General features: G+C 58.0%; 3 protein-coding genes across 4 annotated transcripts; 2 read left to right on the plus strand and 1 right to left on the minus strand.

The window, feature by feature from the left end:
* The first annotated feature begins 626 nt into the window (after nucleotides 1-626).
* MRPL34 (mitochondrial ribosomal protein L34) lies at nucleotides 627-1,572 on the plus strand. The gene is made up of 2 exons (XM_064469998.1): nucleotides 627-750; nucleotides 969-1,572. Exons 1-2 carry the CDS (start codon nucleotides 629-631, stop codon nucleotides 1,270-1,272), a joined length of 426 nt encoding a protein of 141 aa, XP_064326068.1. The 5' UTR covers nucleotides 627-628; the 3' UTR covers nucleotides 1,273-1,572.
* A 551-nt stretch (nucleotides 1,573-2,123) lies between these two features.
* On the plus strand, nucleotides 2,124-10,841 carry DDA1 (DET1 and DDB1 associated 1). The gene is made up of 5 exons (XM_064469852.1): nucleotides 2,124-2,179; nucleotides 6,639-6,719; nucleotides 7,165-7,216; nucleotides 7,546-7,607; nucleotides 8,638-10,841. Exons 1-5 carry the CDS (start codon nucleotides 2,177-2,179, stop codon nucleotides 8,746-8,748), a joined length of 309 nt encoding a protein of 102 aa, XP_064325922.1. The 5' UTR covers nucleotides 2,124-2,176; the 3' UTR covers nucleotides 8,749-10,841.
* A 6,547-nt stretch (nucleotides 10,842-17,388) lies between these two features.
* Nucleotides 17,389-27,804, minus strand: ANO8 (anoctamin 8). 2 transcript variants are annotated; one of them, XM_064469554.1, is made up of 18 exons: nucleotides 27,517-27,804; nucleotides 24,605-24,715; nucleotides 24,286-24,418; nucleotides 24,071-24,209; nucleotides 23,652-23,748; nucleotides 23,185-23,301; nucleotides 22,978-23,105; nucleotides 22,575-22,736; nucleotides 22,182-22,334; nucleotides 21,984-22,110; nucleotides 21,832-21,887; nucleotides 21,665-21,739; nucleotides 21,263-21,406; nucleotides 20,213-20,884; nucleotides 19,930-20,121; nucleotides 19,719-19,850; nucleotides 19,261-19,371; nucleotides 17,389-19,142 (listed from the first exon to the last, which is right to left on the minus strand). In XM_064469554.1, the coding sequence occupies exons 1-18, from the start codon at nucleotides 27,614-27,616 to the stop codon at nucleotides 18,465-18,467; spliced, it is 3,327 nt and encodes a 1,108-aa protein (XP_064325624.1). In that variant the 5' UTR covers nucleotides 27,617-27,804; the 3' UTR covers nucleotides 17,389-18,464. The 2 variants fall into 2 exon arrangements, with proteins under 2 accessions (XP_064325624.1, XP_064325625.1); XM_064469555.1 differs by lacking the exon at nucleotides 21,263-21,406.
* Nucleotides 27,805-27,979: the final 175 nt, after the last annotated feature.

Genomic DNA, 27,979 nt, shown 5'->3' on the forward strand with positions numbered 1-27,979 from the left:
GCCCAGAGAGGTGGGGGAGTCACCAACCCTGAGGGGGTTCAAACACTGTGTAGACGTGGCATTTGGGGACATGGTTTAGGAGGCTTGGGTGTGTTGGGTCTTTTCCAACCTTAATGATTCTGTGATTCTGTGATTAGACGATGAAGGTGAGCAGAGTCCGGTGCTGGTCCCAGCACCAGCATACCCTCTGCCGGGCCCATCACAGTGCCCGGAGGGGCTTCTAAAAATGGGTGCTGGTGCTCCATGCTGCTTGTCGTGACAATTTTGGGGGCAGCCAAAGCGCACCCCTGATGGGCGAGAAGGCCAGGCAGGGCGGCCTGGGCCTGGGCCCCCTGTGGTGGCAGGGCCCTGGGCCTAGCCTGGCCCTCCCGCCCAGTGGGGCCCAAACACCAGGGCTGATGCTGACAGAACTGTCATGGCAAGGAATAAATTAAGCTTTAAAGGCAGCTTTTGGTCTGTCAGTGGCTTGCGACAGCGACCAGCCCCCCCCTCGCCGCTGGAGGCCTAGGCCGTACGCAGTCGCCGTTGCTATGGTAGCAGTGCAGCGGGACCAGCTCTCCCAGGACTACAAGCCCCATCAGCCCTTGCGGCCCACCACTGCATCGCGCATGCGCGTTCCCCGCTGGCCATGATTGGTCCGGGCCGAAGGAGCCAACAGGAGGCGGTGTTGTTGGGAGGACGGTGTTGTCAGGGCGGGCGGAGGGCGATGGCGGGGCTGGGCCGTCTCTGGCCGCGGGCTGTTGGCGGCAGGTAACGGCGGCCGCCGCCTCCCGGGGAAGGCTGGGGGCGGGCGGAGGGTGGTGTTACCGCGGGGGGGGAGGGGGTGAGCAGGCCCTGGGCGGGGGGAGGGACACGGCAGGGGCAGCCCCGTCCCTCAGAGCTGGAAAAAATCCCTTCATTTTCCTGTCAGCGGCAGCACCTGCAGCTCTCTTCTTGCTTCTCTGGTGTTTTTTCCCCTTTTTCCACAGATTTTTTCTACTGCAGCAAGCTGCAGCCTGCCCTTTCCAGGTCCGGACAGCCTCTGTCCTCTCAAGTTCCTTGGAGCTGCCTGTCAGCTGCCATCTCTCCTTCAAGCCCACGGGCATCTGCCCTGGGCCGGTGCCTTTCTGGAACCACCAGCAGATCCGCACAAAAGCACGTGGGAATGAATATCAGCCGAACAACCGCAAGCGCAAACGGACCCACGGCTGGATCAAACGCATCAGCACGCCAGCTGGCATCGAGGTCATCCTCCGGCGCATGCTGAAGGGCAGGAAGTCTCTGACCCACTGAGGGCTCTGCCTGCGAGGCTGATTTGGTGTGGGGTGAGCCAGAACCGAGCCCAAGAGCTGTCACAGCTTCGGGGTGACCCAGCCCGAGTGTCTGTGCTGAGGGAGACTGACCGGCCGCAGCGACCGACTGTCCCCCTCATGCCGGGAGCGCCTGAGGAACATGCTGGCTCGAGGGTGACCTCTGAGGGCTTTGTTTAATGGCTGCTTTTTAAATTATAAAATTATTGCTGCTTTGTACGTGTGATTCAAAGATAAACGTGAAAACACGAGCTGTAATTAAAGCCCCACGACTCGCCTTGAACTTCCTGCTCTAATTGTTGATGCGGAGCTAACGGGGGGAGGAAAGCTGGCTTGTTCGTGGGGTCACAGCTGCTGGGGAGCCTTCGGAAGGATGGCACAAGCGTGGGATTAGGGCTGAGGGGACTTTGGGTTTGGTTTACACCAGCAGCGCCTCTGCTCCCCTCCTCCGTCCCCATGAGGCACTTCAGTCCTGGTTCTCGGCTGGGGACGGGATGGAGGGGAGGAATGGTCTTCTCCTGGCCACTGGTCTCCCAGCGCCGCTAATTAACTACCTCGTAATTAACGGCGCCTTCATTAAGGAGGGCCACAAGGGAATAGAGGCACGGACTATGTTTCCCAGCGTGCCCCGCGGCCGGCGCTACATCCGGGTCCTCCCGCCCTGCTCCACCCCACCCCCCGGGGGCCTTCCGAGCGGGCATTTCCTGCCTCAACCTAACCCGACGTACCTCAGCGCCGCGATGACTGACGGGCGTGGTATCCAATAGAAGGGGAGAGTGGAGCGGCACAGGCCAATAGAAATGCGAGGGGCGGGCGGCGGAGGTTGTGGGTGGGTTGAGGCGCGGCGGCGGGGGAGGGGTGGCTCCTCACGGCTGGCGGCGGCGAAGATGGTAGGTGCTTCGCGCCCCCCGCCCGAAATGGCGGCGCCCCCGGCCCGGGGCTGCGAGGGGACCCTGGCCTGTCGGGCCCCGTCTCTGCCGCCGCCCCGCCGGCCGCACCCCGCTGCCCCACCCAGCCCCGGGAGGAGGAGAAGGGGAGGCCGCACGGCCGCCTCCGGCCTTGCAGGGCCCGCACTCTCCGGCGTCCCCCGCCCGGGGCCTCGGTGAGGGTGGTGGGGCCGCGGGGGCCCCGGCCGAGGGCTGGGCACTCCGAGGTGGGAGGTACCCCACCCTCCGGGCGGTCCAAGCCGGGGGTGTCCCGCACCCCAAGGCGGGGAGGGCTGTAGCACCCCAAGATGGCGGGGCTCCCCCCCACCAGGGGTGGTAGGGACAGCCTAAGCTGGGCACGTGCCCCTTCTCTTGGGGTGGGGGGATCAGGGGGGCTGGTGCACTCCAGGCTCGGGGGTTCCCTCCTTGTAGTGACTGGAGGGGAGGGCTGTGGTATTTCAGGTACGGTTGGAGCGCTCAGTGGGGGGCGCGGGTCCCCCCAGGGCCTGGCGTTTTCCCCGCCCTCAGGGATGGGGAGCTGGGGCACTGCCAGGGTGCCGGGTGTTTCCTCTGCCCCCAGGGCTGGGGGGGGCAGAATGGGCACTCCGAGGTGCGGGGTGCTCCCCCACCCCTAGGGAGGGGTGCACTAAGGGGGCTGGGCAGGTTTTTCAATCCTTTCTGTGCCCCCTAAGCAGCAACAGGGACTTGTTCTGGTGTCTGGTGGCAGCTGTTGTAGCCAAGAGGTTTCAGTCTCCCTCCCCCTCTTTGTGGCGACGTAATAATTTTTGGAGGAAGAGGGTTTTCCTTCCGCCCCTCCGCAAGTGCCGTAACTAAGGGGAAAACGGTAGTGTCCCTGAGGTCTCTGTGTATGGACGTACTGTGGCTGAGAGCTGCGGTGGCCATTCCTAAGCCCGTGTTAGTGGTTTTCCTCTAACCTGTGTCCGCATGTCCATGTGCCGTGCTGTGACAGAGCCCTGCTTTCAGTATCTGTGTGCTGGGTCTTGTGTTGCTGAGTGCTGTTACTGCAGTTCTTTTCAAAAGCTGAGAGTGGGGCACATATATATTTTTTTTTTCACCTTTCTGCTTTTAGATGAGGACTATCATCTTCCTAGGAAGCTGAACACCCTTGTTGACACAGGAAAAGTAGATATGTCTTATCTCTACCTTGATTCTGAAATCATAGAAGGAACCAGTGTTGTCTTATGAGGTTCCTTAATCGCACTTGTTATGTTGATTTTTTTTTGTGTGTGTGTGTGTTTGCCTTTCCCCAGAGGAAATGAGGCAGCAGCTGGGTTCGGGTGCTGGCTTTCCACTTCCACGCAGGACGCTCCGCCAGCCTCACTAGCTTGGCCAGGGCACGCTTTCCTTAGTTAAAGAGTGGCAGAAGGCATGCAGGGGGGGAACTGTTTCCTCATGTGACGTTTTACGGGAGGTATGACCCGGTGTGCCTTGTGTGATAGGTGCGTAAACATGGCAGTGACTACTGGGGCTTATTTATCTGGTGCCCTTGGAGCAGATAAGGATCATTGCACCTGGAGTATTGTCTAATTCTGGATATCCAGGAATACGACTCCAAGAAATTCCCCCGAGGGAGCCTTTTTAGTGATCTCTGAGATCATTTCAGCAGCTAGGCGCTGAAATGTGCGTGTATCCAGCAGGATTATTGTTGTCGGAGGGATAGCCTGTGTCGCTGACAACCAGACTGTTTAGTTGAACTGGTGATGAGTGCTTAACGTGCTGGCTGGAGCCTAGGTTGGAGAAACATCCATCTTGCCTGCTCAGTTGTTTTAGTGTCCGTGTTGTTCTGCTCTGGGTAAGTTCTGGCTCAGCAGTGGGCACTGCTGGCGGGGCTGGAGCTGGTCCACCCAGGTGACTACTGGCCTGAGAAAAGGCAAGGTGGTGGTCGAGAGCCAGGGACACTTGTGGCTGTTAGAGCTGAGGTCTCCAGGTGTGCTCTGAATGTAGTAACCTTCCTGCTTGCGAGTCTCTGCTTAGCTGGTGTATACCCTGCTTCAGTTGTTTATATTGTAGAGGGGTGGGGAACCCCCTCCCCTGCACCATTTAAATTGCATTTTGACTGATAATTTTAACAGTATTTTTGCAGCTTACTGGACATAACTCGCTCTGCTGTAAAAGTCCGTTAAAAGACTGCGGAATCCCTGGTGAGAGCTGTGATCCCGCTTGCCCAGCCTCTTTCCAGGGTAACCTGGGCTCTGCTAGACCAAATCCCCAGCTGGAAAGTAGCAAATAATCTAGTGCAAGGAACTTGGGGTGAGCTGTAGCTTATTGACAAGGTACTTGAAGTTGTGCGTTCATGAATAAGAGCGGTTATTTTGCATTCTTATAAGTGGTAATAAAACCAAGTAGTTGTCAGGCTTTTGCTGCAATAAAAGAAATCAAGGACATGTCTGTCTGTCTCTGGATTACGCTGGTGTGGTGGAGCGGGTTACGTTGTCATAAAAAGCCTGCAAATTTAATGCAATGGGAAGGTGAGATGCTTTGAAATGTAATGGGATATTTTTAAAGATCCTCAATCCTTCTAAACAGAGTGATGTAATTAGTAATTCTTAAATCTGGGCTATGCAGAGAAAACTGTGTCTGGCTGTGCCTTCAGGAGTCGTTAAAGGGTTCCCCGTCCTTTTCAGCTTGGGAGTCCTCAGGTAGTGTATGTGTTCGCTCATCGGTGCCAACTCTGGAAGTCAGTGAGTCAGATGAACAGTGAAATCCATCGGGGCGGGCCTGGGAAGTGGTGAGCTGAGAGCATGACATGGTCCGAAACCGAGGGCTTCTGTTAGAGCCGGAAGATCCTGCCTTAATTCCTGAGCTCAGCCACGGTATGGACGTTACGCAGATGAGCGAGCGATGGACTCTGTCCTGGAGAACTTGTGACTGAAGGCAGTGAAGGCACAGGGAAATAGTGTTGGTCCTGTGGAGGTTAGGATGGGCAAGAGAAACCTGAAATTTGCTGTTTGAACCCCAAAGTCCAGTATTTTAACAAGATTATTTCTAAAACCAGGCATACGGGAAAGGGTGAATGTGGAAACTAGAGTGTTGGTAGAGTTATTTTTAAGATCAAAAGTATGAATATATTTTCTGGTTTGGTTAATTATAGCTCTTTGTTTTAAATTAAAGATGCAGCGTTAATAAAAATAATGGCTTCTATTTAAATGAAAACAATGTCTTCCAATCCAGCAGTTTTGTGGCAGTAGTGTGCATTTCTTTGTTGCTTCTAAGGCTGGAAATAAATGACTTCTCATCTACTGCTTTACTGTCCTTTTAAAATTGCTTGTAAACAAGGTTATGTACATCCCAGAGTAGAATCCTTTAGTGTTCAGTATAACAGGCTTTGAATCTTTAAGCAAGTATCATTATGATACAGGCAGCGGGTCTAATGACTTCAAAGGGACCACCTCGGGGCCTCTCTCCTCCTCTGGTTATTGCACAGGTGCATTGTACGTTTGTTACCCATTTTCTCTTTAAAGTAGACATTTCTGGACACCTTTGTCTCTGCTGTGAGTAGAGAGTCTCCAAAAGACTTTTAAGCTCAGTTTTCTCCTGACCCTGTAATGTTCTCCTGCCCTCCTTTTTCACTTTGCAGAAGGAAATTCCTGTTTCATGCTGCTGCAGCTTAATTAAACTGGGAGGGCTCCGCAGGGTTCCTGCAGCTGCTTAGCAAATAGCTTTGCTGGCCCGTGTGAGCAACGGTTTTGTTGTGAGTGGTGATCTAACCACTTCCATCAAAACTTGGGATCTTTGGTTTTGATGTGGCAGTAGCCTTGATGTGTGTAGGGATGTGATCCTTCAGAAGAAGAAAAAGTTGGGTCAGGCTGATAAGTGCGATAAGGATTGGGCTTCTGAGGCCACGTGGGCTTTTGTTGCTGCGTGGAACCAGCCTTGGCCTGTGACAAGGAATGCTAACTGGGAAAGCAAAAGAGCAACTGGTTTGATATGGTGTTATATTCAAGGACTTCAGACATCAGCGTAGCTGTGGCAGAGCTTCTCGTGGGATGTTGTGATTTGTGCTGGTAAATTACTGTGAATTCTGGTCTGCTGCTGTTTGTGTGGTGCAAATCTTCCTTCTGCCAGAGCTCACCCAGTTGGACACATACCTCTTTTTAATCACCTGTATGCCAAAAGGTGTATAACTCGCAGCTTTCTCAGTGCATTACTGAACTCTAGAGATATAACGAGCCAAATGCAGAAGCTGGGGGTTGGCTTACTTTACCGAACCCCACCCAAAACTGTTTTTGTATCCAACAACCATCCCACTAGCTGGGACCTGGCAGCGTCCTCCGATTCCTGCACTTGTTTATCTTAACGACCTGCGTGACTCCTTCAGGAATCAGCACAACGCAAACAGCAACCAGAATATTGCTCTTCCCTTCCTCACCTTTTTTTTTTGTTTGCATTCTGTGTCTTTTAGGCAGATTTTTTGAAAGGATTGCCGGTCTACAACAAAAGCAACTTCAGCAGATTCCATGCGGATTCTGTATGTAAAGCATCAGTAAGTATTGCCACATCCTGGTGCTTTGGGGGAAAGTTTTCTTGCACAGCTCAAAGGATGCTAGAGTCAAATAAATTTGAAATGGGTATTTTGTTTCTTCAAAAACTTGTGTGATCAGAGCTGATGGCTCGTGAGTTGAGGTTGGCAAGGAAAACTTCCTGCCTGCTTTGGTGAGGCATGTGTCATCACATCAGCCAAACCACATCAGTGGTGCTTTCTTTATATATACATTCTTCAGTAACAGTCTTGTGCCCCAAAAAACACATGAAAAAGGGACCACCTTCTTTCTATGTGTGTTTGAGAAAGCTGTAGCTGCAGTGTCATGTGACAGGGCAGAATATCACAGTGCATTTGTAGTCTGTGTTAATGAAGGCCTTTTGGTTTAGCTGCTTAAAAATCCCCTTTTTGCTGTCTTTGTTCTGTAACTGTTCTAATTCTTCTACAGAATAGAAGACCATCGGTATATCTTCCCACGAGAGAATACCCATCTGAACAAAGTAAGTCTGCCCTGCTAAAGTTTGAGCGTTTTAATAACTTTATTCTGTTCTAATATTAAAAATCTGGCATATACATAATCTCCCTTATTTTAAACCTCAGATCAGGTGGTACTATTGAACTGTCAGCACAGTGGCTGGCAGTGTATATTGAGTTACTGGGTTTTTGTGCTTTTCCTCTATCCTTATGAAGTGATCGGTGTTCCTGTGTACTGTCTCTTTAATAAAAAGGACCATGCTCAGTTTATGTAGTAATGTGGTGATTACTGGGCTGTTTTAAAAGTCATCTTTAAAATGACCTCCGTATGTTTCTCTCTCTTTTTTTTTGGCAGTCATAGTAACAGAAAAGACAAATATCCTTTTGCGTTATTTACATCAGCAGTGGGACAAAAAGGTATGGTCGTGTTTTCTTAATATTAGCATTTTGTCTTGATTTGCTGACTCGGGCTAATCGAGCCGAATATCGATCACAATCAAAATATTGAAGATTAATTAAAAGGAAGTGCAAACTGCACTCCAGCAAGCGATAGTGTAAGGAGGCTCTGTCTCTGCACAATGCTTCTTTAAAAAAGAAAAAAACCCCGAACCAACCCAGTAACTTTCTCTTCCCGTTCAATTTAAGGGTCATTAATTCAGTGTTTAGTCTAGAACTTGGGAGACTGCAGCTACATCTCCCACTTACTGCAGTTTTCCTTTGTGACCTTGGCAAATTGGTCTCCCTGTGCCTCAGCATCTCCTTCACGGCCAGGGTAAACTGCTCTTTACCTCCCAGGACTGTTAGGAGAAGATGGATGAGATTGTGCAGAATGTGAATGCACTGATGAGGCTGTGTAAGTATCTTGGGTACAAAATCTGAGCTCTCGTATGAGGAAGGCGCAAATTAGCGTCCTCTAGCTATCGTTTGAGAGTCGGGAGCTGGGATACCTGGGTTGGGAGTGCTCGGAAGAAGGTGAGGACTTAGGAGTGGAGACGTCGAAGCGGTGAGTGTAATCACGGGCAGAGCAGGGCTTGCGGAAGAATGTGGAGAGAGGCAAAATGTTGGGGAACGTTGAAGCTGAAAAGGAAGTACTTGTATGTGACAGAAGGCTTTGGGAGATTTTGGTAAGTTCAGGGACTGACTCAGAGCAGTGGGAAAGAGGATCTTACTCATGTTCATGCAGTATTTTAGATCTATAAATAAATGGGGCTGAGATCGATGGTTGGTGTTTTAGTCCCACCCTCAAATTTGAAGAACAATCTGGAAGGAGCACCTTTTGGCTTTGGGCAAAATCCCCTTCAGTGTTTGTTCCCGTGTGTCAGTCGGGTCATCACGGTGCTATATTCTATCCAAAAACTTTTACAAACAAGTTTGTTCTACCGGCACTAGCTCTCAGCGGAATCTAAGGCTCTGGAGAGTTTCACTGTGGCTTTCTCTGTCCCGACAGAATGCAGCGAAGAAGAGAGATCAAGAGCAAGTGGAAATAGAAGGTGAGAATTCGGCGCCACCACGGAAAATCGCTCGGACAGACAGCCAGGATATGAATGAGGACACTTAAACTCTTGGCTTTCTTCTCTACTACTTTGCAGGCGCTTCCTGTTTTGTCTCAAAGTGTGTAAATTTTGCCCCTTGCCCCCATCTCTCACCCCTTCACTATGCAGCCCAAACCACTTCTGACTTCATAGGAGCCAATGTATTTATTTTTTTTTCCCTCTCCATTTTTTATTTATGCCGTAAAACTTACGGAGCAGTGGTGGAACGATTCAGTAAATGATGTAGTATAACCTTAGTTCCTCCTTCCTAAAAATATACACTGTCACTTTCACAGGTTTCGTTGAATCTGTTACCTAATCAACCAGATCTAGCTATGGGAGCCTGGGTGGGAGACGTGGGTTACTGCAGAACCCTTCAGTGGCGAAGGCTTTCTGATTCACGTACCTGTTGACATATTACAAGTGGTTTGCTCTTCTTTGGACGTGCCCAGCCGTAAGTGTGGGGCCTCGCTATTTTTCCCAAATCTTCTGAAACTGGCGCTGCACTAAAAAAATACCATGGGTGTCATTTAGGGTTATGTTGATCTTAGCAAACCTGTTGTCGACCTGATATATCAGCTGTATTCTTTTGGCCTGTTCTGTAAGGGCCGCTGTCATTTGGCAGCGTACGTTATCTCACGCATCAGTGGTCATGGAGAATTCAAGTGAAAGGTGTGTTGCTTTTGTTGCTCTTAAATTCTAACCGTCTCTTGGTCTTGAACGGACTGATATGTGCAACTTCTCCGTTGGAATAAAAGGGTACTCTTATCCTGTTCTGAGTATTTGATCAACAGTGTATTTAAGCAACGGCTGATGGAACGGAGCTGGGTAGGCACCCTGCAGGCAGCGCTTGGCCGGATCAGTTTGGCAGCACCTCGGCAACTAGATCTAGTTCTGTCTCAACTGCCGGCTCCGAATAATGGTACGTTGTATTTTCCTGCGATATCGGCGTGTCTGCAATGGAGTCCGGGACGTGGAGTTGATCAAAATGTGAGCTTCCATGGTCTCTGGTGAAGACCAATCTCTCTTGGACTGTGACAGTTCAGTGCCTGTTGCCTGTAACCCTTCACTGACTCTTCAATAAGAGCCAAAACGGAGACCTGTAAGTCGTCTAGATGGATTTAGAGGTTCAGAGGCTAAAAGGAAATGAGCATCGTCACCTGAAGGGGACAGGAAAGGTGTAGCTTAGTAATGATGTCTTGTCTGCTTTAACGTAAGAAGCTGACTTCACACTGTGTTAGTTTAAATTGTTGCATTTATAGCTGTGTTTTTCCCTTGTTCACAAATCCCAAACACCAATTCAAAAGAAATCGCACGAACGTTTTTTTCTAGAGATCCTGGATAAGCCTCGTTCTGAGTAGCTGCGGTGGCCCCGAGCTTTGAGGGTTTCTGCTCTCCCCTTCTCCACGGCATCCCCGTCCCACCGGGGGATGCCGTGTGTTCAGCTTTGGGGGCGAAGGGATCCTGAAGGGAGATAAACCATTGCTGACGCCCCGCGTGTTGCAAGGCAGAACCTTAGGAAGAGCAGGGCACAGCTCACGTTGCGTTTCTAAATGTACATTAGGCACCAAGTTTCTGATGCAGTGAGTGGATTTAACTTGACACTGAGTAGTTTAGAACTTTGTACCTGCCTCAAAAAAAAGTTACCTTTTTGCTATGGCAGTAACCTCCAAATTACTGGAACGTCGTTGAAAATGCCAACTGTGTTGGTGAAGATAAAATATACTGGGGTTTCCGTGTGATTTGCTGGCAAGAGGACTCCTCCCGGAGTTACGCTGTCAAAAAATGCTGTTGTGCAAAGTGCAGGATGTCGACTGGAGATGCCGTGTTAGCGTCCGGCCTCGCGGGCATTGTCTGAAGCTGAAACTGAAGAATCCTTTGAAGAGCTGTGAGACACCAAAAGGGGAAACGAATGTGGAAACGAACGTGCAGCTGGTGGCAAAGCGTGACCAATTTGTGTGTTTAGCAAAGCTTGAGAGCTGCAGCCTTGCAGTGATGTTTGTACAGTGCTTCAAAGTTGTAAAATGCTGTATAATTCTTGATTGGTATGGCAAGGTTTGAGCTTTGCTGACTTCTCTGCTAGACAGAGTGATGTACTATTAAAGAGAGTTGGCAGTTCCTTCCTGTTGTAAACCCCCGTCTTTGTTCCCTCCGTGTCTTTTAAGAGTGATCTTGTTGGTTATGGGAGCCTTTGAAATATTTCAGATGTTGTTAGGAGGTTAAAGAAAGTTGCCTTTTTAGAGTAGTTCTGAAGCGATGGAGAAACAAGTCTTCAAAGGGACGTGACTTTAAGCGTCAAACTGGTTGTGGGTTTGGTTTGCCTTGGCATTGGCGGCTGTGCACACGCAGTATGGATTTCTGATACCCACAGCGAGCCTTTCGACATCCCAGCCGCCCCGAAGCGAGAGCTCGCTCCCTCCTTCTCCAACTCACTTTCTGTGCTGCTACTGGCTCAAGAGCGCTGTCCTCAAGTTATTGCACTTTGATCCTATATTCACGTCTGTTTAATACATGGTAAGTGTATCGGGATTGAATGTTGCATGGAAGACCTTATTTGCCTAACTGTGACTTCCTGGTGCCTTAGTGCATTGAAAACAACAACAAAAATGTTTGAAAAACAAACAAACAAGCCCTGGGTTTTTGCTGTTTGTATAATACCTAGCTCCTCTGACTTCCAGACTCTCTTGTTACCAAGTGACTGAGATTTAGTGACCCTCAGGGGTTTTTTGTATATGTCTGCATAGTGGTATTTCTATTGTTTCTGTTACCAATGTATACTAAAAGTTTGGGTTTTTTAATGAAAACTTGAGATACTTCGTCAGAGATTGGAACTTTGGGTTTTTTAGTTGAATAGTGCATCTTTTTCTCAAAAGTCAAAGCGGCAGAAACGTGTTTCTTGATGTTAGGGGACGGTGGGTCCGTCTAGGAGCAGCTCCTCCCAGCAGGCTGTCCTGTTCGGGCGTCTGTCCCGTGTTAAACAGCGCGGGAGCTTGTGCCCGATGCGAGCAATTAGATGTATGCTGGGTAAGTTTGGAATATTAAAAAGCTAGGCGCTGCCTTTTTCTAACCTAAAAATACACTAGTGACTGATGTGCAGGGAGACTGAAGTTTTGTTTAGGTTAATTCTTAATAGCATATGATTAATTCCGGGTTTTTTTAGGGGAGAAGTAGTAACAAAAAATACATGAGAGTTAGAGGTGGGAAAACGTTGAAGGAAAGGGCAGACTTTTAACACGTTCTGTCCTCCTGTGAATTCACAGGTAGCTGTGTCTGGGCAGCAGAGTCTGAGTTTGCTGTTTGCACTGATGGTTGACTCCTGGAGTTCGCTGGGTCAGTTTATTTTGTCAGAGTACGCTCCGTCAGCTGACGCTGGCGTGTTCAGTTTTCAAGGTGTTTCCTGTTTCTGTCCTCGGAAGTTTTTTGAGACCCAAAGGAGCGATGCCACGAGCAACCCTGTCTGCGTTCGGTATCGCCCGTGCCTGGCGCGGGAGGCGGCCTCCGGGGGTCCCTTCCAAGCGATGAGCGCCGGGAAGTGCAAAACGCGGCAGAACCTGTGGCTGGAAGGTTTGTTTTTGTACGAAGCTGGCAAGTTGTGGAGGACCGTTAGCAGAGCTTACGGAGCTTGCAAGCATGTGCAGGAGTGTGTTTTGACAAGCCCTGCAACCACGTTGCGCTGCAGCGAGCGGCAGGATGGAGATGTGGATGGGAAGGGGAGCTGCTTGGCTCCCCGTCTGTGACTCAGCTTGGGCTGAAGCTGTTGTGGGTTTAACCTCTTTACCACAGGAGCACCGGAGGCGGGCAGAAGTTTTTAGAAGCGTTTCACTAAGAGGATGCGTTTAGATGCGTTTCACTATAAGAGGGCAGGCTTTTAGAATCACTTAGATATGTTAGATGTGATTTAAAAACAAAAATTGACTTGTTTTCTTAGCCTTGGCAAGACACGAAGCACCAGCGACGTACTGGTTTGGGTGTCTGGGCTGCGCGTCCCGATGACTGTTGGGAGCTGGTTGCTGAGCCGGGTCGTGATGAATCCAAAGGACGCGCTTAACGCGAACGCTGTTTTCTGTCGCCCCGATACGTGCGCCAGGCTGTCGGCGAGCTCCACGGGCGCGCAGCTGTTCGGGGCTGTACCAACGGTGTGGGGAAGGCTGTGAGGTTGGCTTCGGAGTAGGATCGGCTGGAAAATGGGTTTCCTTCCCTCCCCACTGCGTGCCTTATGCAGCGGTTCAGTTGTCGGCGTTTGGACTGTTTCCTGTGAGGCAAATTTTGAACATGCTGGATGTTAACCTTAAGATTTTCACTCTCTACTAGGTAGTTATAACAGCTTCAAAGCTGTGTGTTTTTGGTGAGCTCCTTGACGCTGGCCTTAAGGGAAAAGACTAAGCAGGAGTCTTGGATTTTTTTCTAACACTGCAGCTATCAGCTATGCTACCACTTACCGTTTCCTGGCTTGTTTGTATAGCACTAGCTTCATTTTTTTAAGAGTTTTTTTTAAGACCTGCATATATATAATAGGAAAACAAATTTGTTTTCCTGGATTAACGACATCAGCCTGGTGACAGAGGAATTGTGCGACACGCTGCCGGTGACCAGAGGGGTTCCAGCTGATCTCTCTCCGTGTCAGGTTTTGTCTTACATTTGATGATGTGTAACAGAGAGCGGGAAATCCTTTTCTTTAAAGAGGGCTGCATTTACCAGGGAGCAGCCAGGAGTATTTCTGGGAGCAGCGCACAGGATGCGCTGGCCGCTGTGCGCGGAAGGCAGGGATTGCACCGTGGCTTTGGTTAAGCGCAGGCTGACCTTCACGCCGCGCTGACCGCGCTTTCGGGTCTCTCTGCTGCTGGTTCACGACGTCTGTGACCTGACAGCGGAGGGTGCAGCCCCGGGGTGTCACTAACAGCTGCTCTGGGGTGTTCGCTGCTAGTGATCACCCGAAAAGGCTGAGTCAGCAGGCTGTCCAGGTGGACCGGCTGCGCCAGCTGACAGCTTCCTTACGGGCCTAATGGTTGCGTCCAGCCTACACCAAATGACTTACTGTCACGGCATCGGCTTGCAGAGCTCGTCCTGAAACGCGTGTGCTGGCAGCTGAGGTATATTTTACATAAAAGATGTGTGTCATCTTGAGAGTTTAATGTCAGGGAGGAGAGAGGACTTCTAGAACCTCTTTTTTTTTTTTGAACTACTGGGAAGAAAAACATCTCCTAGATATTGAAAAGGCTGAACCTGCCCTGCAGGGAAGAACACCTTTAACTGAAACAAGGGAATGAAATATCAGCCTTCAAATTCTCTTTGACACTGAGATTTTTGTTTTAAAGGCAAAACTTTCCTAGTATGTCCCCAAATATGAAGAACTAAGGCTCCCTACGTGTGTGATTTTTTTAGAATTGGCTTGTTCTAGGAATTTAAAAATAAGTCTTACTGGTGGTCTTAATGCTTTTTGAGGAGTCTGAGTGGCTTTAACCTTTGTGGTAGAGCTGCAAGTTTTGCTGATGCAAACCCGAAAGTGAGCGTGCGGCTGGCGAGATCGAAGGGCAGCGCTGTTAAAACTTGCCCCTATTTCAAATCAGGATTTTTTTCTTTTTTTCCTCATATGGGAGGTGGCTGCCTGAATCAGTTGGGCGGCGCTGGGGCGAGCGGGTTCGCCTGTGGAGCAGCATTTGCCGCCGCGAGCGCTGCGGTTGCAGACGAGGTTTTTCCGCCGTCTCGTGCTCCTTCCCCCAACCGACTCCTCGGGGTGCTCGGAGGCGAGAGGCGGCCCGGTGGGAAAGCCAAGCCGCCCTACGGCTGCCCCGTGCTCTTTGTGCTATAGCTCTGCTTTTCATTTCCTCGCCTTCGTGACCGAAGCGAACTTTATTTGGCTGGCGCCTGGCGGGAGCGTTGCGCTTTGCCTCGTTGCTCCCAGCTCCGTAAACATCCCCAGGACGGCTCGGCCCGGTTCGCTGAACCGCGGTGCCGCAATCCCTGGGATGCTGCCGTTAAACGCGCGCAGCGCTTTTGGTTTTTGAGAGACGTGATATTGGACGGTCTGACAGGTCAGGTACTCTCCCCTGCTTTGGCAAGAGGCATGTATGTGTGAGCGCGAAAGGGGCTGAGGGGCACGGAGGCAGCGGAGTGAGCTAGCGGGAGAGCAGGGCTAGCTGTCGGCTTCGTTCCTCAACGATGGCTCTCGGGGGTGCAGGACATGGGATGACTAATCACTTACTGTAAGAAATAGCATGAAATCTGAACGGATGGTCGGAGCTGAGTCACCGCCTCGTCTGTGCTACAGTTGTGCTGATTTCCAACACATTCATGTCTTACTAATCGGCGCACAGTGTGCCATTAACAGGCTTTATTGGGTATTTTTAGTTAAACCACCCTGTCCTTGGCCGGTCGCGCGTCACGGCCGAGCGGCTCGGAGCTTTCTGTCACCTGCAACCGCTTTTAAACTCCTCCGGTCCGTTCGGCACACGCAATCCCGGGCTGGTTTTTTTTGCAGCGCAGCGTGGAGCTTCTGAGCCTGTGTTACTTCCGACCTGTCTTTGCAACTTGAATTTCCCTCTTTTTCAAAAATATTGTCTTGTGGGGCTTGGGAGAAGGTGGTTTTTCCTGAAAGCTGCATGTTGGCAGAAGGGCTGCCCTCGTGGAGTGACTGTAAATACACTGTTAGTCGAATGTCATGCCTGTTGGATCTTTTGCATTTATTTTTAAACTATTCCATGTTTGATACTGTGTATAATAAATTTGCAGAATTTAGAGGATTATAACTTTCTTCATTCTTCCTCTCTACCTGACAATACGCGCGTGTGGCGGCCGGAGGGCTTGTCCTTGGGTCGCTGTCTCGGAGCTTTGCCCCGCGTTAGAGGACTGGGAAGGGTGACGGCGTCCCTGACGTCCCCTTCCCCAGGGACGGGAGACCTGAGACTCCGTCCCCTGAGCAGATGCGCTGCGCAAGCCGCTGCGGGCAATAATTTAGCCCACGCCTGGGGCTTGTTGAAATATATTTTTTTATTGCATTTCTGCAGGTTTTACAAAAATATGACAAAATAAATTAAAAAGAAATAAATAACCCCCTTCATTTCGTTTAATTTCCAAAGAAATAAAACACAGCAAGGAAAAAGAAAAAAAAAAAAAACCAACAAAACCAACCAAAGCAACTTAACTCTTCCCTCCTCTGTACAGTAACTGCCCCGAAGAGTGAGATACCGGACAGGCGGCCGCTTGTAGAAATAATTTGTAGAGAGAAATGTTTAAAAACGCCCTGGCCTGGCGGGGTCGTGGCAGCAGCGGGCCCCTGCCCTCTCCTCCGGAGAGGAATAGATGGTACCAGGGCCGTTACTCTCAGGAGGGAAACGGGGTAAAAGAAACTCCCTTTAAGCCCAGCGTGTGTTCAACGGTGGCAGAGATGAGAGCCGGCCCCGACCAGCCCAACCCAAGCAGAGAAACCAAATGAAATTGGAGAAAGGGGGGAGCGCTCTGTGCCCGCAGCCCGGCCTGATCTGGGGCGGGGGGGGGGGCGTGCAGGCAGAGCAGAGGCGTGGGGTGAGCGGCAGGGGCCGAGCCAAAGCAGGGCTGGATGGTTTTGGGTTACCCGGTCTTTTCTCCTGCCGTCATTTAACACGCTCCTGCTGCTCCCGCTCCCGGGCACGGCCGCGGCGGTGCTGGTCTCGCTGGGTTTCCGAGGGCTCATCTGCCCCAGTTTCCCAGCGCTCCCTTTTTTTCCCCCTGGCCTCGCCCCAGAAATCTCTCCCGCATCCTCCGTTCCTTGCACCTGGGAGAGGGCATGGCTGGTGTGGGAGGGCGAGGGGGGACCGGTGGTCCCGTATGCCCCAGGGAGGGCTCTGCCCCAGCTCCACAGCTGCCTGTGGGGAGCCAGGCCTGGCCCTGCAGCCCCACTGACGGCAAAGCTCAGGGCCGGCCCCAGCCGCCACAGGGCTCTCGTCCCCGCTGCAGCACAGGGAGCCCACCCCAACGCGGGGGACGGTGACCTCGGCCCTGGAGAGCATCTCCTTGCCTGTCCTGGACCATCAGCAGCACCTCGGCTCCTGCGCTGGCAGCACAGGTGAGCGGAGCAGCAGATAAAGCCTTTGCCCTCTCCTGCCCTTATTGCTGTATAAAATGGCTTGTTTCAAAGACCAAAAAAAATTGCATGATGCGAGGAAAGAGACAGGGGAGGAAAAAACAACCTGATGTTTTCTACAGCCCAGGCCTTGGGGAGAGAGGGGTGCGCAGACCCCGCCTGACCACCCGGGCCTGGACCAGGCACAGTGATGGGGCGGCTGCCCGGGCGTCCCCCCTGGCTCCCGACAGCCCCCCGCCTCTCCCCTGCTTGCTTTGGAAATGGTTGGTGGCTGGCGGGCAGAGAGCAGAGCTGGTGGTGAGGGGCAGGAGGGAGCCGGTGGGGCTGGATGTCCCCGGCCAGGTCACCCGTGAGCACCGTGTTGGGGTGCCACCGCCCCGTCCTGGCCCCTAAAGCAAAGCAGCACCGAGCAGAGCTGCTGAAAAGCGAGGAGCAGCCGCATCGCAGCCCCTTCCCCGCGCAGCCCGAGCGAGGATGGGGGCCGTTAAAGGACTAAGACTAGACCCAGCGACAGCAAAACCTTTGCCCTGGCAGAAGCGAAGCTGCTCCCACCCACCCCCCCCCCCCACCCTGCCCTTGCGCAGAGCTCGCATTCCCCCCCCGCCCCGATCCCTGCTCCTTCTCCCGGGCTCCGGCACGACCTCCGTGTGCGAGCGCCTTATTGCGAAATAATTCCACGAAATAAGAAAGCGGAGAGGGGAAGGGACCGTCCCGGCTCACGTTGCAGTTGCTGGGGCCGCTGCCCACACCTGGCTGGGCTCTGCTGACCGCAGCACCGGCGCCAGCTCTCGCCTCGGCCGCCTCGAGCCGTCAGACGAAGAAGGGGAGAGAGAGTCGCTTGCGTTGGGTTTTGTTTCGGTTTTAGTGCAAGAAATGCTGCCCATGCATGGGAATCCAGGTGGCTGCCGCTCGCCCCCCTCCCTCCCGGCCATCCGGGCTTTGGGCAGGAAAATGTCCCGGTGCTGGGAAGGAATCCACGTGGAGGCTGCCGGGAGCGGGACGGAGCAGGGCACGGCCCCGGTGCTGGCGGGACCCCGGGCGATGGCTGTACGGCAGGGGCTGTAGGCACGGGTGGATCGGGCTCCTCTCACCACGGCTCCTGTGAGCCGCCCCGGTCTCATCCCTCCGTGATCGGGTCGTGGTGCCCAGCCTGGTGGGATGGTCCTGGTGAATCTGGCAGCACCGAGCTCCCCCGCGTCTCCTTGGGCTGGACCGCAGCGTCTCCTCGGGGCGGTGGGTGCGAGCTGGTGGCCGGGACCCCAGGCTCGCGCTGCAGAGCTGGACCTGGACATCTCCCCTCTCCCTCTCGTGAGCCTGCGGAGGGGCGCAGGAGGGAAACCTGTCGGGATGCTCCACTCGAGGCTGCAGCCAGACCCCGCTGCTGCTCGCACCGACGGCGCTTTGCTCAGGTGTCCTTGGTGCAGGATGCGGCCGGACGCCCGCCGGAGCTGAAGCCGGGCCGGCGGCAGGTCCCGGCAGAGGGGCTGGAGGGGTGCGAGGGGACGCGGCGGAGGGGGACGGTGCAGAGCGAGGGGCCAGCGCTGGCACCCGGCGGGCTCAGCCCAGCCCTGCGCTCCCTGCGGCGGGGGATGGCGAGGGGAGGCGAGAGGGTGACGATGTCCATGGCTGCCTGGAGAAGGGAATGGGCAGCCCCGCTTGCTCCCGCTCCCCAAAAAGGTCCAGTTAGAGTTTATAGCCCCCGCTCTCCTCCTCTGCCCGGCTCTCTGGCTCATCTCGGCTCCCCTCCTCTGGCACCCCATTGAGATGGGACTTGCTGGGGACTGGCCGCTCGCCCGTGTCCACCGAGGGGCCAGGCCGGGGCTGGGGGGAGGCAGTGGCCGCGGTGCCGTTGCCCCCGGCCCCTTCGGACTTGCCGAAATTGAAGAGCTTGCTGGGATTGAATGGCTTTGTGGGCGATTGGACCTTCTCGGTCCCCGCGTCCCGCTTAGTCTCAGGAGATTTCAGGAACTTGAAGCTGAGGAAGCCGGGGAGTTTGTTCTCGCTGCCGGTGGGAGACTGGGGGGACCTGGCGGCGGCCGTGCTGCCGGCCCCGGCACCCCCGGAGAGGAACTTGCCCTGCAAAGGGATGATTTGCTTCAGCTTCATCACATTGTTGGTGGCCAGGAGGGAGCTGGGTCGCTTGGGCTTGTCAGAGCCATGCGAGGTGCCCCCGGAGCCCTTCCCTTTGCCCTGGCTCTTCTCGTGGGCCGGGTCCTGCCCGGCGGCCTCGGGCTTGGCCTCGTCACGGCTGGACTCGCGCTCCTTGCGGGCCTGGTACTCGGCGTGCCGCTGCCGCTCCTCTTCCTCCCGCTTGCGCCGCTGCTGCTGCTGGAAGTGATGCTGCGCCTGCCGCTCGTGCTTCTGTCAACGGGGAGCACGTCAGCCGCAGGGACACCTCGGGGAGCCCACGGCCCCGGGGATGGAGGGGTCCCAGCTCCGTGCTCGGCCCCAGGGAGGGTCCCGACCCGGCATTGCCTACCTTGAAGGCCTCACGGCGCTGGTATTCCAGCTTGGCCATCTCCTCGGCCACCCAGGCAGGGATGTCGGGGATGGCCACTTGGATGATGTACTTCAGGAATAGGGCAAAGTGCTGCGGGGGAAACGTGGGTCCGGCTGAGCATCCCCACCCCGACCCTGTAGGCACCGCCGGCCCCTCCCAAAACGCACCCCGCAAGGGATGGGGGGGCCAGAGAGACCCTACAATAACAGCCTGGGGGATTCTGGGCCCCGTTGCATTGCCTGGCAGCACCCACTGCCTGCAAGGGAGCTGCCTGGGGTTCCAGCAGAGGGTTTGGGGACCCCGTCCCTGGAGGTGAAGGTCTGCGGGAGCCCTTGGCCGGCTGAGCCGAGAGACCACGTTCGCGCGCACCGGGAGACCCTACAATAACAGACGGCCGCGGAGCTGGTGGGTGCAAGCCCCGGGCGCGAGCACCATACCTCCAGCACCACCACGGAGATGATGGCTCCCTCGGGGCTGAGCCAGGGGAAGAGGCGCTGGAGCTGCCCGCACTGGGCGATCAGGTAGCAGTTGACCACGATGGCCAGGACACCCATGGCTTCCATCACCTTCTGCAAGAGCAACGGTGCCAGGGATGAGGCCCCGGGCAGCTGGGACCCCCATGAGGCCCCCTCCCTGCCCCCAGCCCACCTGCCACTGCCCGATGCTCTCGACCCGCTGGCCGAAGGGACGCTGGAGCCCCGTGCACAGCTTGAAGGCGTCGCTCCGGATCTCGATGATGTTGTTCACCAGGGCGCACATGGCGGCCAAGGGGAAGGCGGAGGAGAAGAGCACCACGTAGCCGAACTGGATGAACATCTCCTGATAGTCCTGGAAGGTGTCCTGGGGAGGAAGAGGAGGAGGAAGAGCGTGTTACAGTGGGGGCAGGGAGGAGTTGCACAAGCACCCGGTGCTCCCCCTTGGGGCCGCTCACCTCGTACTTCTTCATGCAGCTTTCCACCTCTGCCTGCGTCAGCTGCGTGGAATAGTCCTCCTCCGGCGGGTCGATCCACGACGCCCGGTTGCGCCTCCGCCCTTCCTCCTCACCCTCCTCCTCCTCCCGGCTCTCCGCCGCCCGCCTCCTCCGGCCGGCCCGCGGGACCACTGTCGGCTCCAATGCCTTGACGGGGCTGCAGGGGGGACCTTCGGCCTCCTCCTCATCCTCGCACAGCTCAAAGACGGACGCGGGGTCCATGCCCTTCTCCACCATGGTGGGGCTGCCCTCCTCGAGGAAGCTCTCATCCTCGGGGCCGCCGGGCTCCACGCCGCGCCGCTCCGCCTTCTCGATGAAGCTCACCTTCTTCAGCTTCAACCCGCAATCCAGGGCGCTCTCCTCCTCCGAGTCCGACTCACGCCGCTCTTCCTCCTCCTCCTCTTCCTCTGGCACCCCGCAGCCCCCGTTCAGACACTTCTTCTCCCCCCGTGACCCCTCGGGGGGGGCCGGGGGGTGGCGGCGGGGGGCGAGCAGGCAGAGGACGGTGTGGGCGAGCTGGCGGAGGCTGCGGAGGTTGAGGTCCCCCCGGCGCAGCCGGCGGTACAGGTGGGGCTGCGACACCTCCCTGACGTTCTGCAGGAACTGGCGGGTGATGAGCAGCGTGGCCAGCATCTGCGCGGGGACACGGGGCGCACGCTGTCACCCGGGGAGGGGGGGGACAGCACCCAGAGGAGGGTGTGCATGTGTCCCTGCATCCCCATCGCCTGCCCCCGCGGGGTCCCTGCTCCTTCCTGGGATAGTGCTGGCAGAGCGGGGCACCCATGCCTGGTGTCCCCCCGCTCCTGCGACACCCCCCCACACCCCCCATTGGTGACAACTGATGGGATGGGACCTCGGCGGCGCCGGGGCCATGTGTGCCACTGCCAGCCGGAGCAGAGCCAAGGCGGGGGTCGCCCCAATCCCTCCTGGGGACAGCGGGGGTCCTGGGGTGGGGTGCGAGGGGGGGGGGTGTGTGGGGGGACACCCGGACCCCTCCCTCCCCGCTCCTACTTTGGATACTCCCAGTCTCCAGCAAAAGCCCAGGAGGCCCTTAAAGAAGATGAGAGAGAGGTGGAGGTGGAGGAGGATGAAGGGAAGGAGAGCCTCTTTGAGCTGACGCACGAGGCTTTGGGAGAGAGAGAAGATGAGCAGGAGCTGTGGAAGGGACAGAAGAACAGACAGACAGACAGACAGAGAGAGATCATGAGCAGGAGCAGGAGCTGGGGACCCGGCACAGCCTCCGGCCGGGAGCACAGCAGCCAGGGACTGCGGTGGGGGCATGCGGGGACACCGGCCCCGCGGGAGGGCGCGGAGGGGATGGTGGCAGGGGTGGGCTGAGGACATCCGTCCGTCCGTCCGGGCGACACCAGGGGAGCTCAGGCTGGCCCCACCACCCCCGAGCACGGCACTTACCTCCTTCAGCCGCTCCATGTCTTTGAGGTAGAAACCGATGTAGAAAAGACTCAGGTATGAATTTACAAAATGAAACTGTGGGAGAGGTGGGGGGGGTGAGCATGGGGTGGCCACTGGGACCCCCCCGGTCCCCCCATCGCCCCCAGGGCCGCGGGGCCCCCTCTCACCAGGACGATTTTGATGATGAGGTGTTTCTCGTAGGCACTCTGCAGGCGGTAATTCTCTGCAAAGCAGAGGAGGGGGGTTCGGGGTGGGGCTCAGTGGGGGGTCCCAGCACCCAGCCCTGCCAAGAGCACCCCCGGGTGCCACCCCCACGCACCCATGTCGTTCAGCCAGTACGCGATCTTCTTGTAAACCTCGTCGCAGGCGCTGACAATGATGGCCAGGACGATTTTGGGGAGGAAACGGATGATCCGGGGCAGCTCCTGGATGCTCAGCACAAACTCCTGCAGGGACGGGGATGGGGTCAGCGTGGAGGGGGGGCTGGCAGCCCGACGCGGGTGGGATGAGGGCCCACCTGGAGCTGGAAGCAGCCCAGCATGAGGAGGAAGACGAAGAAGAGGCAGGCGAGGCAGACGGGGAGGCTGACCAGGCACTGGAAGAGCAGGCGCTTCCATGGCGGGTAGTAAAACTCCTCCGTGCTGGTCACGGGGCTGATTCTCTTAATGCCCTGGCAGGAAGCAGGGGGACAGTTGTTCGTGACCCTCCCCAGCTGTGGGGAGCCCCACAGGATCCCTCCATGACCCCAATGCTGATGCGACCCACTTGGGGCACAGGGGTGAGGGGTGTCACAAATGTGCCAGTTCTCTGCACCGAGCCTGGGTGGCTCGTCGGGGTTTGGGGGGGCTCAGCCAGACCCCCAGCCCCAGGGACCCGCCCAGGCATGGGAAGCCCCCTCCCCAGGGCTTACCCTGAACTGGGGACGGGGCTCCTCGATGGACTCAGCCGGGGTGTCCAGTGTCCCCCACTTGTAGGCAAACTCAGCCCCACGGCGCTTCCACTCCTCGAGGAAGAGGGTGGCCCAGATGACATTGAAGATGGCAAAAACCACGCAGCAGATGTCCTGGCTGGTCTGCGGGACGGATGGCACCAACTGCACCGGGATCGGTCCCCCCGATCCCTGACACCCCGCACAGCCCTGGGGAGCCGCCCAGTGCTGCCCCAGCCCCACCGTCGTGGGCTTGGGAGCCTCCCAGCTCACAGCAATTACGGTATTGAAGCACCATAGGGCAAGCCCGGAGCAAGGAGGGATGGAAACCCCCCGCCATGACCCCCAGATGTGGGGATTTACCCCATTTCCCGACCCCTCTCACCTGGTCGCTCTCAGTGAAGGTGTAGAGGATGGAGCCGAAGACGGCGGGGTACACCATGGCCGAGGTGTAGAAGCCCAGCCAGGCGAAGTACATGGCGATTTTCACCCCAAAGTAGTCACAGATCTCATCTGCAGGGGCCAAGGAGGGGGCATGAGCAGGGCTGGGACCCCCAGACCCTCCCCTCGTGCCACCCCCTCAACACCTTACCGAGCGGCTGGGCCTCACAGACCGCCTGCACCCAGGACTTCATGAGCCGCTTGAGGATTCTCTGCTCGTGCAGCGGGAAGACCTGCTGGATGACGCCGCGGGCTGCCAGCTCCGGGACTGCGCCGCGGGGCACGGGGTGAGGGATGGGCTGCGGGGACACTGCCAGCCCACCCCGGCCCCCCCCATGTGTGTCCCCAGATGGCCCTGGCACGGTGAGGTTTGGGGCAGGGAGAATAGGGAGGACAGGTTTGGGGTGACCGTGGCACATCGGGGCTCTGTGCCCAACCCAGGCGCTGCCCGGCCACAGCGTGGCACAGCCACCGCGCACCCACCACCCCACCCAGCGCACGGCCCCGGGGACGGGGACACGGGGCGACAGGGGACCCTTGCTGGGCTTGTGTCCTCCAGGGCCCCCACGGCATGGCTTGGGCAGAGGGAGCGGGGCGGCAGTGCCGTGCCGTACTCACTGATGGGCTGCCCCTCGAGGAAGTGGATGTTGTGCAGCGACTCGCCCTGCTTGGCGCGCAGGTTCTCCAGCCAGTACCTGATGATGTTTTGCCGTTCCTGTGGCACCGCAGCAGGGGTTGAGCCCCAGGAGATGGTCCCACTGCCCGACCCCCGGCCCCCCTCCTTCCACACCTGTGTCCCCAGGCCCTGCCCCTGTCCTGTTCCCATCCTAGACCCACCTTGTCCCTGGGGGACATCCTTGGGGGACAGCTGGGGCTCCCTGATCCCCTTCTTCACCTGGGAAGGGGGAGAGGACCTGCCTTCCCTGCCCCATGTCCCTGCAACCCCATATGCTGCATCCATGCATCCCTGCATCCCCACCCCCTTGCCCAGCATCCCTGCACCCCCGCCCCGTGTCCCTCATCCCTCCGCATCCCACCTGAGAGGTGAAGAAGTAAAGCTCATTCTCGATGTTCTCGTAGATGTAATCCTCCTCGCAGGAGAAGCTCCGCATGCCTCCACCGAATTCGGCTTTCACCGGCTTTCGCAGCCCGATCTCATCGGCCCCGCGCAGCAAACTGCGGGGAGAGGAGACGTGGCTGGGGACACGCTGGGGGACGCGGCGGGGGGCTGGGGACGTGGCTGGGACCCTACCTCTCGTAGGTGGCGGTGACAAAGAAGGCGTAGACGCGGGTGTGCTTGTGGTGCCGGACCTGGACGATGAGCTCGGGGATGCCGAGGCGGATGTGGTTGAGGAGCCAGAGCAGCGTGTGGTCGTCGGTGGTGTCTGGACGGCACCGGTCAGCACCGCGGCAGGGACCAGGGTGTCCACGTCTCCCAGCACAGCTCACCCCACTGCCCATCCCTCTGCACGTCCCCCATCCCTGCTGCAGCTCCGCGCCGCCATCCCAGTGCTCCACACCGGCACTGCCAGCCCCAGCCCCTGCCCCGGGTCCCCCAGGCATCCCCCTACCTGGGAAGGTCATGAGCACGTCGCAGTTCTCTGTGGGCACCGTCTTCATCCAGGCCTTGTGGGACATGATGTAGCGTCCAGCTTGGAGCAGCCGCTTCCCGAAGAGCTTATCTGCCGCGGGAAGAGAGGGAAGAAGGGAGGGAGGGAGGGAGAGAGGGGGTGAGCTGCCGCGGGACCCCACAGGGCACCCCCCCACCTGCAGCACCAGGAACCGGCCCCCGAAACACCAACGATTCAGCCACCGGCGCGTGGGACGGGTGTGGGGACCCCCGGCATGTCCCCGGTGGTGGCTGTCCCCAAGCAGTGGCCGTGGCAGCGGGTCATGGCCCCGCTCGTGGTGACGCTGGCCCCAGCTCAGGTTTCTCCTCCGGCAGCTCAGGGTGCCCAAAAAGGCCCTGACAGCTGCCGGGGAGGAGCCGGCGGCACCTCCTGGCACCCCTGGGGTGCCGGATGCTGCAGGATGCCCTGGGGTGCCCCCCTGCAGCCCCCCCACTGCTCACCTCTGCCCGCAGCCCCTTGGTGGGGCCGGGATCCGGCAGGGCCGCGGCTCCGGGAGATGGGAAACCGCAGGAAAAATGGGGGGAGCGAAAAAGCAGCCGGTCTCCATGGAAACCCAGGGAGGCCCCGTGCCGCTGCGGGGAGGCAGGATGGGGACGGTCCCCAGGGTCCCCTCGTCACCCCTCGGCGGGGGCCAGCACAGGGACACGGCCCCTGTCCTGCGGGGTGCCCACGCCGCGGGGACAGGCCGTCCCCATGCCCAGCATCCCCATTGAACTTCTCAGGGCGGATGGGGACCAGGCGCATCCTAAAACGCTGCCCGGAGCTGGTAGGGAGGGCAGGACGAGGGTCCCCAAAGGTGCTGGGGTGGGTCCCCCCGTGGGAGCCCGTTTCTCCCTGCCCCACGCCAGCAGTGCACCCAGCCACCTCCGTGCCTCAGTTTCCCCTCCTAAGCCAGGGTGGCAGAGCCAGGACGAGGCGGGTTGAGCAATGCCCAGGGGATGTCACGGCCTCTTCGGCTGCCCCAGGCCTGGGAAGGTCCCGGGGCCCCGGAAACACTGCTCACACGGGGACCTGCCAGCCCCGAAAAACAGGAAATGCCAAACCTGCTCCGGCAGCTCATCCCAGGGGATGCACCCCGGCTCCGGGCACCCCCAGAGCCCCCTAGGCTGGCAGAGCCAAGCAGGTCCCCTCCGCCAGCTGGGCTGAGACCTGACAAACTCATCGCCTCGGCCGCCGTCGGGAAGGGGCCGTGGCGCCAGGCTCTGAAAGACTGCCCTGTCCTGGCACCGTGGGCGAAATCCGGGGACGGCGCCGGGCTGCCAGCCAGCCGCCCCCGGAGCGGGACCGATCCTGCACCCCGGGGCACATCCCGCATCTCGGGCCCAGCGCTGCCGGGGTGGGTGCACGGTGCTGGCGGCGGCGCCTCAGCCATGCTCGCCGGGCAGCTCGCCGACGCCGGCGGGGTGAGCTCACCCACCCTGAATTATTTACACCCTGCCGGGAGCGGTGTAACCCAGCTGGCAGCGCGGGCGGCGAGGTGGGGGCACCGCGGGGGCCCAGCCGACGGGCACGGCGAAGCCTGCACACGCGTGTGTGCCAGCGTGCAAACTGGGGTGACGCCGGAGGCGGGGTGCCGGCTGGGCGCTCACCCCAAGGCCTCGGCTCCAGGTGCAGGAGGGGTTTTTTTTCATACCCAAGGTCAAGGGAAACGACGTGGCCAAGCCGCAGGGGGGTCCCCAGCGCCGCTCCTACGCCCCCACCCTGGCTGGGCACAGGGTGCCAGACCCTGCTTTCACCCCATTCTGGCCATGGGGTCCTTCTTGCCCCACTGCCAATGAGAGCAGCCCCCAGCCCCCTCCCGGCAGCCGGTGCCATCACCGAACTGGCACGCGGGGTGCGCCGGTCAAGCGCAGGGATGGAGCATCCCTGTGTCCCCCCTTTGCCGCTCGTCCCCGTGGCCACCCGCTCCCCCGGCACTCTGAGGCCCTGCTGCTCACCTTGGGTAAGGGATAAGGTCACGGGAGCTGCAGCGTGCCGGGGACGGGCACGTCGCTGCCCCGCCGCCGAGCGGAGCCCGCGGCCGCCACGGAAGGAGGCATTTGGGGGAGCAGCGATGCCGCCTGCCACAGGCAGCCACGTCCCGGGGGTGGGGGGACACAAAGTGGGTCACCCTCCCGCTCAGCTGCACGGCGGGCAGCAGGCCCTGCCTGCACTGACTTGCCCTGGGGACCCCAACCCACCCTGGTTACAGCCACGGGGACGTCACCTGCTCCTGGGGACATGCAAGGGGGGGACCCCAACCCCAGCTTGGGGGTATCCCAACGCAAAGCCTCTGTCCTGCACCTGCTGCCCAGCTCTGCCTCAGCCCTGCCATGGGGGACGCAGAGCTGGCCTGGGGGGGGGCATGGGCCTGTCCTGGGGGGGGCAAACGGACCTTCCCGGGGGGGCTGCATGGCCCAGAGGTGACATGGGGGATGCACAGACACGATGCTGTGGAGGTCACTGGTACATCCTCGGGGACACAGACCTATGCGTGGACCCCATTGGGGGGGCGGGCACAGACCAGTCCCAGCAGGGGGGACAGACACACAGCCCCAGTCCCCGGAGGACCACAGACCCCCGTGGGGGCGCAGGGACAGGACCCCCGAGGGGGGGGACGGTCACACGGAGCTGTCCTGGGGGGGAGCACGGACCCTTTCGGGGGGCGCTCACAGCCCCGCGGGGGGCACGGACTCCCCCACCCCGCATCACCGGGGAGCCGCATCCCGGCCGAGCCCCGCCGACATCCGCAACGAAGCCGCAGGGAGCGGCCCCGGGGGGGGGGGGTGGGGGGGGGTGGGGGCGGGAGGGGGTTGTCGGGGTTGGGGGCGGGGGGGGGGGGGGGCGGCCGCTCCCGTCCGGTGCCACCTTACCCAGGACGCCGGTCGGTGCCGCCGGTTCCGTTCGCTCCTCGCCGGCCGGGGCCCGCCGGGGCCGGTCGCCGTCCTGCGCTGCCACCGGCGGCTCGGGCATGGTGCGGGGCTCGGCGGCGGCGGCTCGGCGGCGGGGGGGGGCCGGTGCATGGGGGCCGCCGTGGCTGCGGGCTCGGGGCCGGGGCCGCCGCCGGTGCCGCCGGGCGGGAGGAGGGAGGGACAAAGGCGGCGGAGCGGAGCGGAGCGCGGCGCTCCCGGCCCCTTTAATTGTCTGGTTGGCCGCCGTCTCCCCAGCGCCGGCTGCACCGGCCACGCGTGTCCGGCCGCGCCCCGTGGGGTGGTTCTGCGGGGAGCAGGGCGGCGGCTCCCCCCACCCCACCGAGGAGGGGGACACACACACGGAGCATCCCGGCTGCCGCCTCTGCCCCACGTCCCCAGGGTTCCCCCCTGCCCCCCACCCCCG

This window comes from Phalacrocorax carbo, chromosome 19 (genome assembly GCF_963921805.1).
Source record: "Phalacrocorax carbo chromosome 19, bPhaCar2.1, whole genome shotgun sequence".
NCBI lineage: Eukaryota > Metazoa > Chordata > Aves > Suliformes > Phalacrocoracidae > Phalacrocorax > Phalacrocorax carbo.